Raw genomic sequence first — 19,596 nt, 5'->3', positions numbered from 1 at the left:
TAATAATTTTATCCATCTCAGTTTTCCCATGGCAACACTCATTTCTTATAAATTTATATAGGAGATATTTCTATTCTTGGAACTATCAAGTGGAAGCCAGATGAAAACACAGGCTGTCCATGGAGACCATACTACACACAGATTATTGGAATTTCTTTATGTTCATGGTGAAATAGAACCCAAACATTTCTCCTCAAACACTGACTATTCTGATAGGATAAAACGTACAAATATGGGAATATTCATAGTCTATCTTTTGTACCTTCTCAAATATTTTGTGTCTGCTTAATACTTTCAGTCCACCAGACCAAACTGTTCTCCTGTCTCCAGACACACACACACACACACACACACACACACACACACTCCCTAGATGTTGTAATGCACAATTAAGATACATAACAAAAAAATAGGCGAATAATTATTTGATAAGAGAGCTAAATGGAATGAAAAATACTTGAGGAGAATGGTTTAGTCCATCAATCACATAATAGTGATACAATGATGGTGGGGGTAGGACAAAAGGTTTGTGATGAGGGAAGACAGGAAGAGAGAGAAAACTGGAGTTGGGGTTTTGCTGAATGAGAGTGAGAGCTGTGTGAGATAACAGTTTAGAACTGTTGCCATGGGCAATGCTTTGGATCCCATTTCATGTCCTTTGAGAGCAGTAAATTTCTTTGCTTGAATTTTAGCTGTTGAACCATGTTTCTCGAATGTGACACCACTCACAAACTGAACACGTGGGTGGTTATGGTTCCTCAGGGACTCATTAGCATGTCTGACTAGCAATCTGACAGAGGAAGGTCATGGAGTGGGCTGAGACCCCCACATCAGTGACATCTAGTCTTCTTCACTAATCCACCATTGCTCCATCCATGGGTTTCTGTTTCCCTTTCTGAAACATACCTGGAAATATTCCCTGCCTTCTTTTTCTCTCTCCATGTACACCAGCCTGAACTCTACAAGAGCCTGAAGTTCCAGTGTCAGAGTGAGTTTCACTGGAGTTGGGTTATTCATAACATTCTTGCTGAAACCGTGGCTTTTCACGCCTTTGTCAAAGGATGCAGAGATCTTTGAAACCCACTTGTCTTTGTCTGCTATGCCCGCGAAAGCCTCTAAGGGGTCACACCCTCCCAGCTTCCGATTGCTTGACCTGTGGTACCTTACTGATCATTTCAATCCTGTTTGCGTAAACATTTCTGTCTCCAGATTACTTGATGTATCTGCCATATCACCTCTACTGACCCTCTCCCTCTTTGTCTGTCTTTGCTGTTCAGTAAAATTGTTATGTAATGTGTTGTGATGGAAGAAAAAGGGAACTAACATTGATTAATGCTTATTACATGCCACGTACTTTGCATATGATATTCAACTTAGTCATTCCTTCATCAAATATGTGAAGTAGGTATCATTATCTGTATTTTATTAATGAAGAAAGTCAACTCCTAGGTAAAGTTCTTTACCCACAGTTCCACCAATTGTAATAATGGAGCCTGAAAGGAGATAAAAATGATTTAATAGCTGGTGTTTTCCACACTTTACCAGCACTTAGTAAAAGCTTGTATTTTTTTGCATTTTGCCAGCATATAAATGAACACTTAGAGAAGTAAGTGACAATATTGTAAATTGGTTACATACTCAGTAGTATTTTCAATATTTTAGCTTTCCTAAACTGTAAGCTCTAATTTCCTATCACATTCTCCTTTAGAAATTAATGCCAATTACTAAAATGTGTTTGTATTTAATTGACATTTATTTTAGACCCATTTACTGCTGAACTTTAATAAACAAGTAATAGAATCAAAGTAATTGCCAATTAGAAATGAAATAATGGGCAACAAAAATTTTTGACTAGAAACATGCTATGTATAAAAAGGGCTGATGTGCCATAGAGGGACAATTCTCTGGTTCTACTTAAAGGATGCTTTTCCAAAATATATCTATATATATATATATATATAGTTTCTGATTAAGATAGATGTCACTGATTAAACAACCAAATATGAAACTAGAAGGACAGATAACAGCATATTTTGCGTATCCTTCTTTGCTGTGGATGTTATATAATATACTTTAAAACATCACTATCAAAAACACTTCTAGAGTGCTCAGTCATAGTATGTTAGGAAGTGTGAAGATTAACTAAATGAACATTTCTACCTTTAAAAAAATTAAAACAAGGATGCTTTTTATTTTATTTTTTCTTTCCTTTTTTTTTTTTTAGAAGAAGTCTCGCTCCGTCACCAGGCTGGAATACAATGGCGCGATCTCCGCTCATTGCAGCCTCTGACTCTCTGGTTCAAGCGATTCTCCTGCCTCAGCCTCCTCAGTAGCTGGGATTACAGGCATGCACCACCATGCCCAGCTAATTTATGTATTTTTAGTAGAGATGGGATTTCACCATGTTGGCCAGTATGGTCTCGATCTCTTGACCTCGTAATCTGTCTGCCTCGGCCTCCCAAAGTGCTGGGATTACAGGCGTGAGACACCGCGCCCAGCCCCTTTTCTTACCTGTAGAATAAAACAAATGGTAGTACTTATGCTATCATATTGTTATGAAAATTATATGAGACAGTGTATATAAAATACCTAGTGCACTGTGCAGAGAGCAAAGAGTGCTCAATAAGCATTACATGATGTGGTGAGGCTGATGATGTCAATCATACTGTATAGATTGGAGTATGCAGTATAGTGTACACCTCCATTTTTAGGACAAACATTTAAGTCCAAAGTATGAAAACAAAGTGAAAAAAGTTAACTAACCTTTCTAAGGAATGACACAACCAGTAACAGAGTGGGATTTGAAATTCTAATGCGTCTCATGCCAGAGAGACTTTATGTAAGAGTACATATCTGTTGATACTTACATGAAATGTTGATTTAGAACCACAAATGCAGGAATTTACATTGATCCTATTAAATATCATAGCTTTAATTTCAGCTCATTATTTCTTCCACCAAGTTCTTCCTAAATCTGAATGATTATTCTCCATAAGAGTATTCACTACCCCTTCCAGATTTGTGTCATTTGCAAATATGATAAGTGTATTTCAAACATTTTATGCAACTAAGTTATTAAAAGGTCAAATATGATAGATGTGTACAGAAGCTTTCGGCACACTCCTAGAGCCAGGATGTCAGTCCAGGCCAACTAGCACATCAATACTTTTATCAAATGTTCTGATACATGTGCCAGTCATCTACAAATCCACACAACTATTTCACATCCCGTCAGTGTTTTACACAAGGACACAATGAAACACATGGTCACGTTCTTTCTATTGTTATCTTTTCATGAGCTACAAATCTGCTGAAAAATATGACATGAAATTAGTGGTATTTTCTTAATGTGTATTTTCATTAAAATTATGTATTAATCTTTTACATGTACCAGTGAAAATATCTCATAAGGCAAAATAGTTAATTGACTTTTGGCATGTCTGTATGGCAGAAGGTAAATCTACCAATAATAAAATAAAATAATATTTTTTTAATATCATCCAAAATGTTTAGGATAAAAATGTGAAATGAAAATAACAGACGACAGAACTGTATAAAGTATTACATCATGTTAAAGTGCTACACACACACAGTCTCTTTAGAAAATGAAAAACACCAAAATTGAAGGTTATGGATTTTTTTTCTTCTTTCATGTTTTTATGCATTATACAGCATTTCCAATTTGAACATGTATTAGAAATAAAATCTAGTAAATCTATCTGGAATGTTTACTATTTAAACGTAATGGGTCAGGGGATTCATGGACAGGTGGCATCTAACAAGAGCAAGTTGGTGGGTAAACCCGCTTTATAGGCTCTTGGAGGAGGAGAGGAAGAGGAAACAGAAGAACCCTAAGTGGGAGTGAAGCTTGTATGTCCTAGGAACAGCAGGAGATGAGAGTGAGAGGAGTAAGCCTGGAGGAAAATACTGAGGCATGGAGGAGAGGGCCACATGTTGTAGGTCCTTGAAGACTGTGGTAAGGACTTTGGCATTTACTATGAGGCATATGGCAACTTAGGAGATTTGACATGGTCTGACTAAAAAGATCACTCTGGCTAATATATTGAGAAAGAGATTGTCAAGGGGCCAGGGTGGAAGCTAGGATACTGGATAAGAGGTTATTGCATTAATACAAGCAAGAGATGATAGTGGTTTGTATTGCAATGATAATGGTGCAGGTGGTGAGAAATGATTGGATACTAGACAGATTTTGAAGTTAGAGACAACCAGATATGTTCATGAATTTGGATCTGGGCTGTAAGAGGAAAGAAAAAAGAGCTGAGGATGACTCCAAAGTTTTTGGCAGAAGCTTCTGAAAGGATTGAGCTGCTTATTGACTGAGATGGGGAAGACTATACAGAAAAAATTTTTATGAGTGGAGTGGGAAGATTATGGATTCAGTTTTGAACATGTGTGTTTTCAAGTGCCTGCTAAGTGAACAAGTGGAGATGTTTTGTAAGCAGTTGGAAGAATAAGCTTACATATCACTGAGTCTGGACTGGACATAGAAATTTTAACCAGACTATTCAGGTTATATGAGGATTAAATGAGTTAATATATGCAAAATGCTTGGAACATCCTTGGAAGGCCCACCACTACATGTAACTGAACAGGTTTTGCACTGCAGACCTCCAACAGGTTATCATCTAGATTGAGTAACTGTGAAGGATGCTTCTGGATGCCCTTGGTGGCTCTGGCAAGCTCATAGTAAGTGCTCATTATTATTGTTGTTATTGGTTGCAAAAAGCTGACACATCTCAGTATATTCTTTATGTTTTCAGGTAAGGTTTTTCAGTTAGTTCAGACCCCTTATTATATGCTCAGAAATACATTTGACATTGATTGGAACTAATTCTGTTCCACAGTAGGTGGAATTTCTATATTCTACTTTGTGCTAACAGCTATAGACAGTGATAATGCTTTAAAAGTGCCTGGTTTGGAACAAATATTTGACAGTATCATATATAAAAGCTTTTAGTTTTTTAGGAAAAATTTAATGTTTTATTATTTTGAGTCATTTTATGTTATTAATAATATTACTTTTCCAAAAAGCATTAAGACCTTTTAATGTTATTTTCTTTGAAGTTCACTTCCATTGATTTTTGTAGCCTAAAGCATTCTGAAGGCGGTTGGAAGGAGCATAGAATATGCAGAACAGTAATATCATAGACAGCATTGAGCAGATCTTTCCACTTAGTGGGAAATAGAATGCATTTAGTATGTTCACGTTTATTTCATTTTTGACATAATATGTATTAGGTTATTTCTTACTATTAGTCCTTGTTACAATCACATGAGCTTGTAGGTATAAGTGATAATCGACAATCTTAGATCTGAGTGGATCATCATCAATTTTTATTTTAACTGTGAAATTTGTGTTGACCTATCTATTCTACTTAAATGTATATGTAAAAACAGATCTATACTCAGCCTGCAAATGGAGTAGCTCGTTGCTTCCATTTATGAGTTAAGAGATTTTGAAAAATGGCCCTCTTACAGGTTTTCCCACCCCAGCCTGCCCAGCCTTCTGTTTGTAGCTGTGGTTTCTGCCACTGTCATGCCCCCTCCTGATTGATCTATGTTTCCAGAAGGCGTCAGGAAAAATACAAATTTTCAAAATAAGTTTAGAATCTTCAAACCTTTGCACAATTTTCTGCACCAGATTAACTGGCCTGTCCGTTAGCTATCTGTCTGAAATCCTGTCCGAGGTGATGCTGGAGGAGTTTCTGTATGCTCTAGAAGTCTCAGGTTAGCAGGAGGGAGTTGAGCCCCTGAGGGAGGGGTAGATGGAAGCGCTGCAGACACTTCTGTGTACTTCACACTTCTGTTTAAAATTAGTCTTGATCACATGAGTATATATGCTGTTCTAAAACTTTTGACTATAAATTGCTTGACTGAATATCATGATGATGCTTACAAAAACATCAAGTTTAGCAAGGTTAACCTTACTTATTTGTTTTTCCTGTGCAGTAATTGCTTAATATATTTTGACCTCATAACTCCTGATGAAGATGAAAAATCCCAACCATAAATATTTTTTGTTTCATTTTAACTTCATATTTTTAAGCAAGTAAGAATACCTGCCTATCTTTTTGTATCAACATGTGTAAAAGTTAAAGTTTCCATTTTATACTTAACTTTCAAATTAAGAGGCAGGATAGAAAAAATCAATTGTGACTGGAATAAAAAGTAAAGTCAATTCACGTAACAAAAGTGTGGATACGAATAAACAGATGACAGTGAGAACCGTCAGATAAGAACGAGCGGAAGTATTCGCATCTGATAAAGGAGAGCAATTCCACATCACGGTAATGCCATTAATTCCTACTGATGTGTCATTTGCTCAAATCATATTGAGATTTTACTACTATATGGGTGGTTTACAGTAAGTTAAATGTGAAAAACAAAGCTACATATTTTTTAGTGCTGGTGGAGAAAGATGCAATTTGATGGAAATGTGTCCACAAATCAAAGAGTAAACATTAAGACATGAGAGACTGCTAGAGTTTTACACTGCTTGTCTGAAAGTTTGGTTACCAAGCGTCTGATCAGCTCTAACACTTAAAGCATTGTCTCAAAATATGTGTATGATACTAATAGAGTTTGGAATTATATGCCAAACCATTATCTCATATATACTTTTGTCATTTCGCAACCATCAGCCTCAGAATCCTTGGAAGTGCTTTTTAAATATAGGGATTCCTGTACCTCAACCAGACTATAAAATCAGCATCTTGCACAAGCTACTCAAGTGTCAACACTAAATTTTGGGAACCATGACTCAAAACCATTTTCTACCCACAAGTCAAACTATGTCGTTTTAATGCTCAAAGACCTTGACCACCTCCATAATACCCATATAAACTCCATAATACACACACAGAGTAAACTCCAAACTGTTTTAGAAGGCTTTCATGATACTTTGTAAGCTCACACTCCAGCTGCTATTACTCATGCAAACTATGCTCAAAAAACCCTAAACTACTCGTTATGGCTTCAAAGAGTTGTGCTCATCCATGCCTCTCTGTTACTGCTTAGGCTAGTAGTTCAGCCAGAAATTCTCCTTCCCTCTCCTTCACCGCTGGACAAACTAGATTGTTCAAGCAAAATTAAACTGCAGAGCCTTCTGCAATCTTTCTCTCCACTTTATACATACCTATATTTTAGGAAATATTATGGTCATAATAGTTACTTGCCTATTCCTCTGCCTATTTCCTGGATCCCAAAACCTCCTTGAGGGCAGGATAGTGACATTTGTCTTTTTATCAGCCCTCCCTGAACCCACACACACACCAAGAATAGGGACTAGGTTAGCGTAGACTTTCAATAAATGTTCTACTTTCCTATTTTGAATTATATGGTCATAAAAAAGGTATTATGCTCTCACTTCTTTCTCTAGTAAAAGTAGTTTTAAGAGGTCAAACCTGCCAGTTTTTAAAAGGAGTAAAAGAAAAATCCAGGGATATAACTGCATTGCCTTTAGCTAGAGGCAGTTTGAGGATATGATCTTTTATGGTTGCCAATGACTTCATATTTTGTAACTCTTCAACTGTCCTGGCCTATTACTTGCAGAAAGCATTACAGAGGTAGGCACTGAATCCCACATTCAGGTGGTCACACAAACAAGCACAACTTCTAGATGAATTTGTGACTCTTAAAAATATAAATGCGGTTCATGGACTCTAGTTCCTAAAAAGGAACGCAAAGGCTACATTTTTAGTAACATCTGCGGGACAAACATAAAAGATTAACTTAGTCACATTTGCCAGCTTCCATGATGAATAATGCATTGTCAAAGCAGAGGGATTGCCTGTGAATTAAAATAATGGTGATGGGGAATAACCAGAACTTATTTTTATTTTATTTATTCATTTATTTTATTTTATTTTTTGAGACAGAGTCTGATCTGTCGCCCAGGCTGGAGTGCAGTGGAGCAATCAGAGCTCACTGCAACCCCCGCCTCCCAGGTTCCAGTGCTCCTCCCACCCCAGCCTCCAGAGTAGCTGAGAAGACAGGCATGCACCAACAAGACCGACTGATTTTTGCATTTTTTGTAGAGGCGGGGTTTTGCCGTGTTGCCCAAGCTGGTCTGAAACTCCTGGGCTCAAGCGATCAGCCTACCTCGGCCTCCCAAAGTGCTGGAATTACAGACATGTGCTACTGCACTACGCCTAGCACTTATTTTAAGTTATTTTAAAAAATTACTAAAGTAATTGAAATGGTTGTTTAAAATATTGGTTTGTTTCTTATTTCATCTCTTTGAGTCAGAATAACCGGACATACTAATTTGATTAATTCTCCTATGACTGAGCTATATGGAAATGTCACATTTTTCATTTTTAGTAAAAAAGTAGACTGTTTTCTCACATAGCTTTAAAAGAATTATTGCAGGCCAGTCACGGTGGCTTACGCCTGTAATCCGAGCACTTTGGGAGGCTGAGGCGGGCAGATCACCTGAGGTCAGGAGTTCGAGACCAGCCTGGCCAACAGGGTGAACCCCGTCTCTACTAAAAAACACAAAAATTAGCCCAGTGTGGTGGTGCATTCCTATAATCCCAGCTACCTGGGCAGCTAAGGTAGGAGAATCACTTGAACCTGGGAAGTGGAGGTTGCAGTGAGCCGAAACTGTGCCATTGCACTCCAGCCTGGGCAACAGGAGCGAAACTCTGTCTCAAAAAAAAAGGTCAGGCACAATGGCCCATGCCTGCAATCCCAACACTTTGGGAGGCCTAGATAGGTGGATCGCGAGGTCAGAAGTTCAAGACCAACCTGGCCAAGGTGGTGAAACCCCATCTCTACCAAAAATACAAAAATTAGCTGGGCGTGTGGCAGGCACCTGTAATCCCAGCTACTCGGGAGGCTGAGGCAGAGAATTGCTTGAACCCGGGAGGCAGAGGTTGCAATGAGCTGAGATTGCGCCACTTCACTCCAGTCTGTGCGACAGAGCGAGACTCCATCTCAAAAAAAAAAAAAAAAAAAAAAAAAAAATTATTGCAATAATCAATGGAAAGAATCATCTACCAGGTTGAGACATGGAAGTGGGAAGATTTGTTTGGGACAGCATTGGCAAAACCCCAAACACTGCTCTCATTTGCATATTCTGGCATCTGACTAATTCCTCTCTTTGTGGCCCTCATTTACAAAACACACTCTGGGGAGAAGTAGTTTATAAAACTAATTCACACTAAATATGACAAACATATAAGACCTCTTTTTCACATGAAATCAGGACTTTTGAGGTTAGTGCATGCCTGAGAACAGAGGGCAGGAAGAAAATCCCAGTAAGCTAGTAGGCTATCATTAAAATCTTTGTTTTTTGTTTTGTTTTGTTTTGTTTTTTCAGACAAACGAGGGACATATTGAAGCCTATACTTACACTCTTTACTGATATGGTCTAGGGTGAGCTCCTTTTAGATGTCACATGGACGAGTCATTGTTTAAGGAATGTAGCTGACTTCCAGTGTAGCTGGGAATTAGACTGGGAATGATCGAGCTCCACCTGCTTTCATCCAACTCTTCTTTCCTGGGCTAGTGGGCTGTTAAAAATTTAGATTTATTGGCTTTTTCCCTTAAACTGATAGAGGGTGAACATTAGCTACAGAGTAGTCAAAACTCTTTTCCTGAATTAATTCTAAACTCTAAGAGGGTGATAAACTTACCTGTTTCAGTTTAATGTTTTATGTCCATTGCTTAACATCATGCCTAATACACAAAATAAAGAAGGTGCTTATGAGATAATCAGGGATACATGGTTGGAAGGACATAGGAGGGAACACTTATGGGAAATTTTGTTGTTTTTTTTTCTGTGCTAGGCAGTTAATTACTGTGGGAACTCCTTCTATACTTCCCAATTAACTGCAAGAATCAAACTAAGGTTACAGACATAAAAATGTAGTAAGTACATTGATTCATAAATATCTCTAATCAGATATTTTGGTCAGATATTGTAGCATTTACTTAATTGTTAATTGGCGACATCCAGTGATAACAAAAGTGCCATGTCTTGCACTATTTTGAAGAGTAAAGCTAAAGTTGAACTGAGTACTAGAACAGATTCCAAAAGTGTCAAGGCTCTAGAGAGAAAGTAAAATAAAGGTAGTCCTGGCTGAACAGCCATTTATGGGAGTACAATCAATTCTAGATCCTCTAGTGTGTTTGTCATGATAGAATTCTGAAATGTGTAGGTCAAGTGGAAATGGAAACTACCAAAAAAATCTCATAATATCAAGTAGACAGTCAAGGTTAAATTATTTCAACTTGTTTTTGTGTGTGTGGGGGTACTACATCACATTTTCAAATAGATGGGCCTTGCCCTGATACCTTATCAAGAACCATCAACAGTATTTCTAGCAACATGCCTTTTTATATTGAATCTGGGATCAGATGTCTGGGTGGCAAATTGGAATTTCATGAATAAGAAGTTAAAAAATTAATCGAGTAGGAGAAAAACATTGAGAATATTAAAATGTCTAATATGAATTGTGTTACTTAACTCCTTCCTTTCCTGGTTCCTTCCTTCCATCCTCCTTTCTTTTTCTTTTCTTCTCTTCTATTTGCTTTTATCTTTTCTTTTCTTTTCTGTTCTTTCTTTTTTTTCCAGTTAGGTAGTATTCTGGCCACAAAGAATAAGGCCAAATATTTTATGAGCCCCAAACATGATTAAATAAATCATAGATTAAATGGTAGAATATCTTATGCTTCAACTATCTTCAATTAACAGATCACTTAATGGATCAATTTACAGGATTATACCAAATCTAAGGAATCACATTAACATTAGCTACTTTCTCATAAAAAAGTTTGTACTCCAAAAAGTTTTCACTGCCTCCTATTTTGTCTCACAGTCATTTCTAATTTCCGCTAGTATAAATCAATTTAGATTTATTAACTTTGTACAAAAGAACTCCTGTAAGTTTTTAATAATAATTATCATTATCACTGATTAAAGTTATATTGTTCAGGCCAGATGGAGTCCTTTTCCTGTCAGCTACAATGAGCTTGCATTATGTTGTTATAATGTGTTTGGCTCTAAATAAACAGATGGCAGAGTGACAGGATATTATATACTGGTGATGTCAGCAGCAATACTTCACAAATAGAATTGCTTTAAATAAACTCTGTTGTAGCAAAGATCCCAGTACTTTTAAGAAGATGACTGGAATAGAACCTAAGTATTGTATTAACTTGGAAAGAGTACAGTTTACTTTCTCAATGGTAGACCATCTGAATGGTCTGAGATTCAGCCAGAGAAAGTGTCTGTTGAATCTGTATCTTAACCATGTACTCATTTAACAGGACAGGCTCACTTAGGCAATTTCATTGGAGGCGGGAAAACACTGCAGGTTGTAAGAACTTTCTGGTTGAGGAATTAAAAACTTGGATCAAGGAAAGATGGGAGCATCTGATCAGATGTTATTTGATGATATTTATGATATAGTTAACTTTGTTAAACACTTTAAATGGGAGAATCCTATTAACAATTATTATTAGAAAATTGACAATGTTTAATAAGAAGCATTTAAGGAAATGTCATATAAAACATTTCTGTATATGGAAAAGTTTTAAGCTTTAATAGATTTCTAACATCTATATTTTATTCCAAAAATGTGTCATGTGCCCACAGAAATTTAGAGTGAACCTATGAAATTCAAAAATAAGATTCAAAGGAAGTCATTTTTACATGACTTCTTCCAGCTAATATTCTTTATTTTGAGTCCCGATGGGAATTTCTCTGTGGGACAGCTATGTTTGTTGAGGCAAATACCTATGGTAGAAGAAGATGCCACTATAGAAGATTAAGGCTTATATTTGAAAATGCAAATAATAATGTTAATAAACATTTTAGAAGCATAAAAATAATTGAAATTAAGCTTTCAAAAATAGCTTAAATGCAGGATTTTGCCATTTATTCTGATGATTTTTCATGTGTTTGTAAAAATATATTCTTGTTCTCAGAGATTTCAACTTATTTCTATTGCTTTACTTTTTAATATATGCTGCTCTCAGTAAGATGTGATCTCTGGAAATTATATCAAGTAGATTAGATCAATAGAATAATAATGCTCAATAGCAAAAGTGAAACTTATTAAATATAATTATTTGCTTTTGATTTTCTGAGAAAATTCACAAATTCATTTATTTTATTTTCCTATAAAATGATAAGAGGATTTGAATACCAGAAGGTTGTACTTTAGTCTCACATATATTTGACATTCAGGTTTTCCTACTTAAGTGTGCATTTTATGGGCTATGTTTCAGCTCTAGTATGACATAAAAATCCTCGTAAAGGAGCAGGAGTATTTCCTTTGAGGAGTTACTCCTAGTCGAGGAGTGAAAGATTATAACGTGCATGTGCTTTTTCCCTTTTCCTGTTCTGCAGGTGGACGTTGCCATAAGTCCTGTACTGGCCGTTGCTGGGGACCCACGGAAAATCATTGCCAGACTTGTAAGTATTCATCAGTGAGAGCACACAGGTTTGATGTGGCCAACGAATTTTTATGATTGGTACATTTCATGCCTCTGGTCATCTAAAACATGAAATGAACTATTGCCTCCTTGTGGTTGATTTGCTTTGGGCCAAGAAAACTACCCAATTTTGATTGCTTTCAAATGAAAATTAATATATACTTGATTCTTAGGTTTCTTCTTGGTTTCTAGGTTAATGATCTCAATAGCACAGCTGTGGTGATAGTAGCTATAACTTTAGAGTTTTTACATCACTAAAAGTGGGAAATCTGATGTGTACAAAATAGTTTTTACATCACTAGAAGTGGGAAATCCATTGTGTACAAAATTTCAGGTTAACTGGGTCTCTCAGTCCTTTCACTAATTATTTCACTATTCATTCATTACAAAGGAGAGGAAAGAAAAAAAGAAAGGGTACTACTATGTACCCACTGTATTTTTCCAGGCAGTGTTCCAGGCAGAGGGATACAAACTTTATGAATTATGGAAATAGTCACTATTGTTGACAATGACTATTGCCCTTAGTTTATATTGTTTCTTGGATTAGTCATTAGCTAAAGAAAATATGAAGCTATCATCATTGCTAAGATATATAGTAACAAACCATACTAAATATAAAGACAAATAGCTAGATTTTTTTCAGCATTCTTAATGTTGTTTAGTACTCAAACCAGCACTGAACTTTCATGAATCTTAAGAATAAATGATTTCTTTAAAAATGAAAAATAAAATGTCCTATACAAGTAGTAAACACTCATTCTTCCTGCCGCAATAAAAATGACTGAAATATGATATGGAAAAAAAGTATAGTAACAAGTTGACATATATTTCTTTATTAGCATAGATGACACAGAAAATATTATTAAAGATTCAAACATACAAATATTACACGCTTTGATGAAATTTTACAGATTTCTAATTTGTCTCAGTTCACATTTTTCTAGTTCTATTTGCTAGATTCTCTTTTAATAAAGAAATACAAAAAGAATTATTTTGTTGTGAACCACCAAAGAATAAAAATACAGGAGAGATATTTTCAATGATAAATGATTTCTTAAATGTATTAATTTTAATTCATGGACATTCTCATATCCAAAATTCATGAAATAGATAAGATTATAAGGTAAAATAGTATCTTCCCACGTGGGTCCCACCTTTTTCCCTCAGCTATCCATAGGCAACAAATATTATTGGCTCTTTTGGTGTATTTTTCCAAAAATAGTTTATGTATACCCAAGGAAGTAGGTATATAAGCACTCACCCCATTTTTCTTTCAAATATTAGCATGTTTTGCATGTTGTACTACAACTTGATTTCTTCAACCCATGCATGCGTATGAATTATTTGTAGTATTAATTTCTAGAGGTGAATTTGTAGGGTTATAGACATGTGGATTTGGAAATTGGTAGAGAACAGCAAAATGGAGATCTTGTTTTCTATTGAGGTTGGAACAATTAGCTCTACCAAGAGCGACGTCCATAAATGCCTATTTACATCCCTAATCTTTGGACAAAGTAGTTCATTAGGGAATTTTTGGATCTTTGTCAAAGGGTTAGATGCAAAATAGTCAATGTAGATTTAAATTAACTAATTTAATAGAAACAGTGTTTTATGGCAGGAATATATTGACAAGAATTTTAAACAGGCTTTTAAATGAGGTGAGATTATTGTGTGAAATTCATTCACAACATTTGGAGGTATTATTTTAATAGCAAAGAAGTCGAGGCTAAATTGCATCCCAGCGCTGGTCTGACACTCATGTGGCCATTTGCAGGAAGTCAGGTTCTCTAAAATAAGGAAAAATCTGCAACACTCTGTGATGAAGCGACAACCAAAGAGACTGTGAAAGTGCTAGATATCCGCTGGTCATTTCATGACAGAAGAAAACTTCTGAGGTATCAAAATTAAAAGTGAGTTTTTACTCACTCACCTACTTATTTTATGTATTCACTTACTTATTTTACAGAGGGGTCAAAGAGGCTTCTGCAAAAGTTCCTTCTTGTGGCTGAGCCACTCTGGTGGGCCAGGCCACACCCTCCTGGTAGAGGAGGGGAGTCTCAGGCCCATGGGGCTCCGCTAGTACTGTTGAGGGACTCACCATAGATCTGAGGGATGAAGGAGCTTAGATTTGGGAAACACTGGGATGGATCCCTCTTCTGTTGAGTAGGGGGAGTTAAGACACCCTGATGTTGTGTTATTCCTCCAGTGCTAGATCCCAAAGCAAAATTACTTCCTCCCACCACCTTTCAGATTTCTCCTTTGGTTGTCTCTTGCATTACGTTCAGGGTTTAGAGTTGAATTTAACAGGTAGGAAGAAAAAGGTCTCTGCCATCTTTTCTACATCAGAAGTCTCACACAGTATATTCAATAATACTATTAATAATTAAAATTAATACTATTAAAATTAAAATAAGAATTTAATTATTAATTTCATCTGTGTCTTATTTTATGTGTATTTTTACAGATTACAAAATGCAGTAGTATTGATTATATGTACAGATTTTATAGTCATTTCTCCATATCACTGGCTTCCACATGGCAAATTCACCCAACTGTAGATCAAAAATATTTGGAAAAAAACAATTAAAATAATAAACAATTAAAAATAATACAAAGAAAAAATACATTATAACATCTATTTACATAGCATTTACATTGCATTATGCATTATAAGTAATATAGAGATGATTTAAAGTATACAGGATGATGTGTGTAGTTTATACTCAAATACTATATGCCATTTCATATAAGGGAAGTGAACATCTATGGAATTTGGTATTTATGGGGGTCCTGGAACCAATTTTCTGTAGATACCAAGAAAGACTCTGTGTATACATATTATATATTATATATACATAGATGGTGAATACTTATTCTCAGATTGAGATATATGAGTAAAAAATGTGAAAATCACTGTATTAGGGTAGAATGCGGAAACAACATCTATGAGTTTTCCCTAACTTTGATTGAAATTTTCTTTCAATTTATACAGTGCTTAAAATTCTGAACCTTTTAATGTATTTTAGTAGATCTGCTTATGTTGGCTAAATTTTACAAAAGTTATAGTTTCCACCAACATCTCTTATTTTTGTAATAGACCACTTTCAGGATACTTGCCAAGCAGACACTTGGCCTTCTCCAAAAAACAACTCTTCTAGATCGTCAGCACAAGAAGGCATGTTTGTTTTATGGGATACTTTACCCTTTACTTCATAGGTCAGTGTTTATCAACCAGAAGTGATTTTGCCCCACAGGGGACTTTTGGTAATTTGGGTTGTCACATCATGGAGGAGGGGTGGGAGGGATCATCTTCTGGCACTGGTAAAGTAGAGACCAGATATGATGCCAAATACCCTATAATGCATGGGAAAGCCTCTCCTACCCCTACGCAAACAAAGCATTAGTCAGTACAAATACAAAATGTTAATAGTACTGAGGGTTGAGAAATCTTGTAATATGGGTGGAAATTGACTAGGCTGGGCCAATCAAGTTCTCTCTCCAGCGAATTTAGATTTGGGATCTAGAAGTGCTGGTTACACTACCTTAGAAACATCAACTTGAAGAGATATTAAAGCTAATTGAGATTTCCATTTTTGGACTATGTATGTTAATGAGAAGCAGAAAGAACCAGTCCCCAAAGACACTAAAGAATAAAGCAGTCATACAGAGAGTTGAGGAAAGGAAGAATAACAATTTTTGACAATGTTTACCTCCTAGTTCTCTGGGTTTCATGAGGTCCAGCTATACTTCTGTCCTTAGGTTCCATAAGAAACATGATGTTCTTCTAGTATATTTGAATGGAGGGTTTTTTTTTTTTCTTTTCTTTTCTTTTTTTTTGAGACAGAGTCTCGCTCTGTCGCAGAGGCTAGAGGGCAGTGGTATGATCTTGGCTCAATGCAACCTCTGCCTCCTGGGTCCAAGCAATTCTCCTGCCTCAGCCTCACATGTAGCTGGGATTACAGGCATGTGCTACCAAGCCTGGCTAATTTTTTGTACTTTTAGTAGAGACGGGGTTTCGCCATGCTGGCCAGGCTGGTCTTGAACTCCTGACCTCAGGTGATCCACTCGCCTCAGCTTCCTAAAGTGCTGGGATTATAGGTGTGAGCCACTGCGCCCAGCCTGAATGGAGTTTTACCACTTGCTGACAAATGCAGGTGGGAGGAAGTCCTGACTAAGAAAATCATCAAGTTATAATTCATGTATCAAATCATCAGATGTGAAATTACTTAATTCAGCTAATTTTTCAGCATAGAAGCTATCCTTACTATAATCTAAAATTGGCTTAACAGCCACTGTGCTTACTCTACAAAGCCTACCAAATTTAAACTCAACAAATACATGGACCTGATAAACCAGTACAAATTTTATTTTATTTTATATTATTTTGTTTTTGAGACAGTGTTTCACTCTGTTGCCCAGGCTGGAGTGCAGTGGCACAATCGTAGCTGACTGCAGACTGCACCCTCAAATTCCTAGGCTCAAGCAACCCTCGCCTTAGCATCCTGAGTTGCTGGGACTACAGGCACGTGCCACTGCACTCAGCTTTTTTTGTTGTTGTTGTTAAAGTAATGACAGGGCTGTCTCTTTATTGCCCAGACTGGTCTCAAACTCTTGGCTTCAAGCAATCCTCTCTCCTTGGCCTTCCAAAGTGCTGGGATTACAGGTGTGAGCCACCACACCAGCCAAATTTTAGAATAGTATACAAGTCAACATAGAACTTTATTAAATATTTTCATTTTAAAAATACATTTTCACAATATTCCTGTGAGTTAAAGAGGGCAGTTACATTAACCCCATTTTACAGTTGAGTAAATATAAGCAGAGGAAATGATTAAAGGGTTAAATTTACACAGCTAATACCTGGAATTTTAACCTAAGTGTTCTTAGTCTAAAGACAACTGTTTCCTGGATACAATATTTTGTAGCACAGTTTGGTAATCTAGGAAGCTGGATTTGAAATTAGCCAAAAGATACAAATCCCAGTTGTTTCCACTTTCTATCATGGGAAAATGACTTCATCTTTCAAAATATCATTACCACATCTATACAATGGAGATAATTATACTTGCCTGAGGGTTTTTTGTTTGTTTGTTTGTTTTCTTTTCTTTTCTTTTTCGGGAAGTGGAAGGTGGGGGGCACAATGAAGTTCAATACAACAATGCAATTGAAGCGCTTAAATAATTATTAGTGTATCCAAAACCCAATCAATAATAGCCGATATTATAATAAACTAGAAAGGACACTGTTAGAAAACTTATTCCAATTTAAATCTGAATGAATGAATATGGAAGGCAAACTCCTGTAGGCCAGTTCCACCTTGTGAAGTGTACTGACACCTGGTGGCTGGGACATGGAAGAGCAAAAGCCCTGGAGCGGGGTTGGAGGCTGCCTGCCCTTGACATTCATTCCTGCCCTCCTCTCTCTCTCTCTCTCTCTTAGTCTGAGCTACTTGAAAGCGAAATTTCTTATCCATATTTAAAGAGCCCAGCATCCTGAGGCAAAAAGTATTTTGGAACTACTCAAAAATATACTTGTTGTAAGATCAGAATTTTAGAATTTAGGTTGTATTTTTTGAGAATTAGATCTCACGGGAGATTCCATAACAATACGAGACCTCCAGAGACCTCATACAGTTGTAACACACATGATTCATTTTCTTAAAGTCAATTATTTTCGGCTTCTGTAGATTTCCAGTGACTCTTCTGTTAATTAAAACGTATTATTTACTCTTAAGTCCACTAAAGATACACTTATATCTGACCCTGACTTAACTTTTAAAAAATCAGAAAACATGCTATGTAAGTTTTTGACAATATTCTGCTTTTCTAGATTGACTATATAAAAGTACATTTTAGAGTCTGAAAGACATACTCATATGTTATTTACAAGTGACCTATTTCCCTATGACTACAGTAAATTCACTTTAGTGAAGACTTCTCTGGAAGTATTCAACTTCATGATTTACCAAATATTTCCTTATTTTTTATGGATAATTATTCTCTGAGACTTTCCATACATTGGGGAAAAGAGAAAAAAGTATTAAAAAGTCCCACACCTCAGCTAAGGCAACTGAAGTGAAGCATATATTTCACTGACTACACCTTATCAGTGCTGACATCTTCCCACAGGTGTCTCCTAGCAAATGTGCTGGGAGTTATCCTCTTTGTCACTAAATGGTGAGAAGCCACGCTAAAGACAAATGGCCCAGGCTCTGGGAGAACAAGTTCATGAAAATGAATGACTTGTTAGGGTGAAATGAAGCAAAGAGTGGTGATCAGATTGAAAAACATCTCTGAATAGAGATACAGAGAAACAAAGAAACCGGTCACAACAACAGTGAGCTTCAGGGAAGGTCTGTGGGAGGCCAGAGGTTTTAAACAGAAGAAATGAAGAAAAGGTTTTTGTTTTTGTTTTTAATAGATTTAGCTAAATAGAAAAAGAATGTGAACAAACCGTCAACTTACTATGAACAACAGTTCACTATGCAAACCTACCAGACAGAAATTTCAGTAAAATGTTTTACATTTTTAGTAAAATTTAGTACATTTTTAGTAAAATTTAGTAACATTTTGCAAGTTATTTTGTGTACTTGTTTGTGTGCCACAGTTAGCTTGATTGCATGTTAGATAATTTAATTGTGTCATTGTTCCTCCATAGCATTTAATTATGTTCAGACTAAACTGTGAAACTAGTATGTTTTTTTAAAAATGTTTTTGTAACATATGAAATATTTTTCTAGATAAATTCTTTAAAAAAACTCATTCAACTTAAAGAATTTTGTAAATATTAATGTAAGTAGATAGTGCTTGTAAAATCTAACCAAGTGTTCCCCTCTTCCTGTGTTACTTATGAGTCTGATTTTCTGAAACATCATGAATTTATTATTCTTAAATCCTTCTGGATGTTAGAGCATCATGACCTTATAAACCTAACAAGAATATTTCTCACAGTGTTGCAAAGGGTTGAAAGAGAACTTATGATGGGACACTGAGAGCTACATTACATGTGGAGCAGTGACTCAAACTTGAAAGTACTTTTAAGCTCAGTTAAATGGTGGCTGCATTGCTCCATAGCACAGCTTAAGTAAATTGATTCAGTGGATTAATGTAGTCATGTCAGGGGAGACAAACT

The 19,596-nt window shown here is 36.1% G+C and overlaps 1 protein-coding gene across 6 annotated transcripts in view; it reads left to right on the top strand.

The window, feature by feature from the left end:
* The window catches only part of LOC105481143 (erb-b2 receptor tyrosine kinase 4), a 1,180,372-nt gene that overhangs the window by 792,622 nt on the left and 368,154 nt on the right, over window positions 1–19,596 (top strand). For all 6 annotated transcript variants that reach the window (XM_071073321.1, XM_011740477.3, XM_011740479.3 and 3 more), the window contains one exon: window positions 12,380–12,445. In XM_071073321.1, coding sequence (XP_070929422.1) covers window positions 12,380–12,445 — 66 coding nt within the window. The remainder of the gene's footprint in view (window positions 1–12,379; window positions 12,446–19,596) is intronic.

The sequence above is a fragment of the Macaca nemestrina genome, chromosome 11, assembly GCF_043159975.1.
Source record: "Macaca nemestrina isolate mMacNem1 chromosome 11, mMacNem.hap1, whole genome shotgun sequence".
NCBI classification, from domain to species: Eukaryota; Metazoa; Chordata; class Mammalia; order Primates; family Cercopithecidae; genus Macaca; species Macaca nemestrina.
This window is presented reverse-complemented; position numbering and strand designations above follow the sequence as displayed.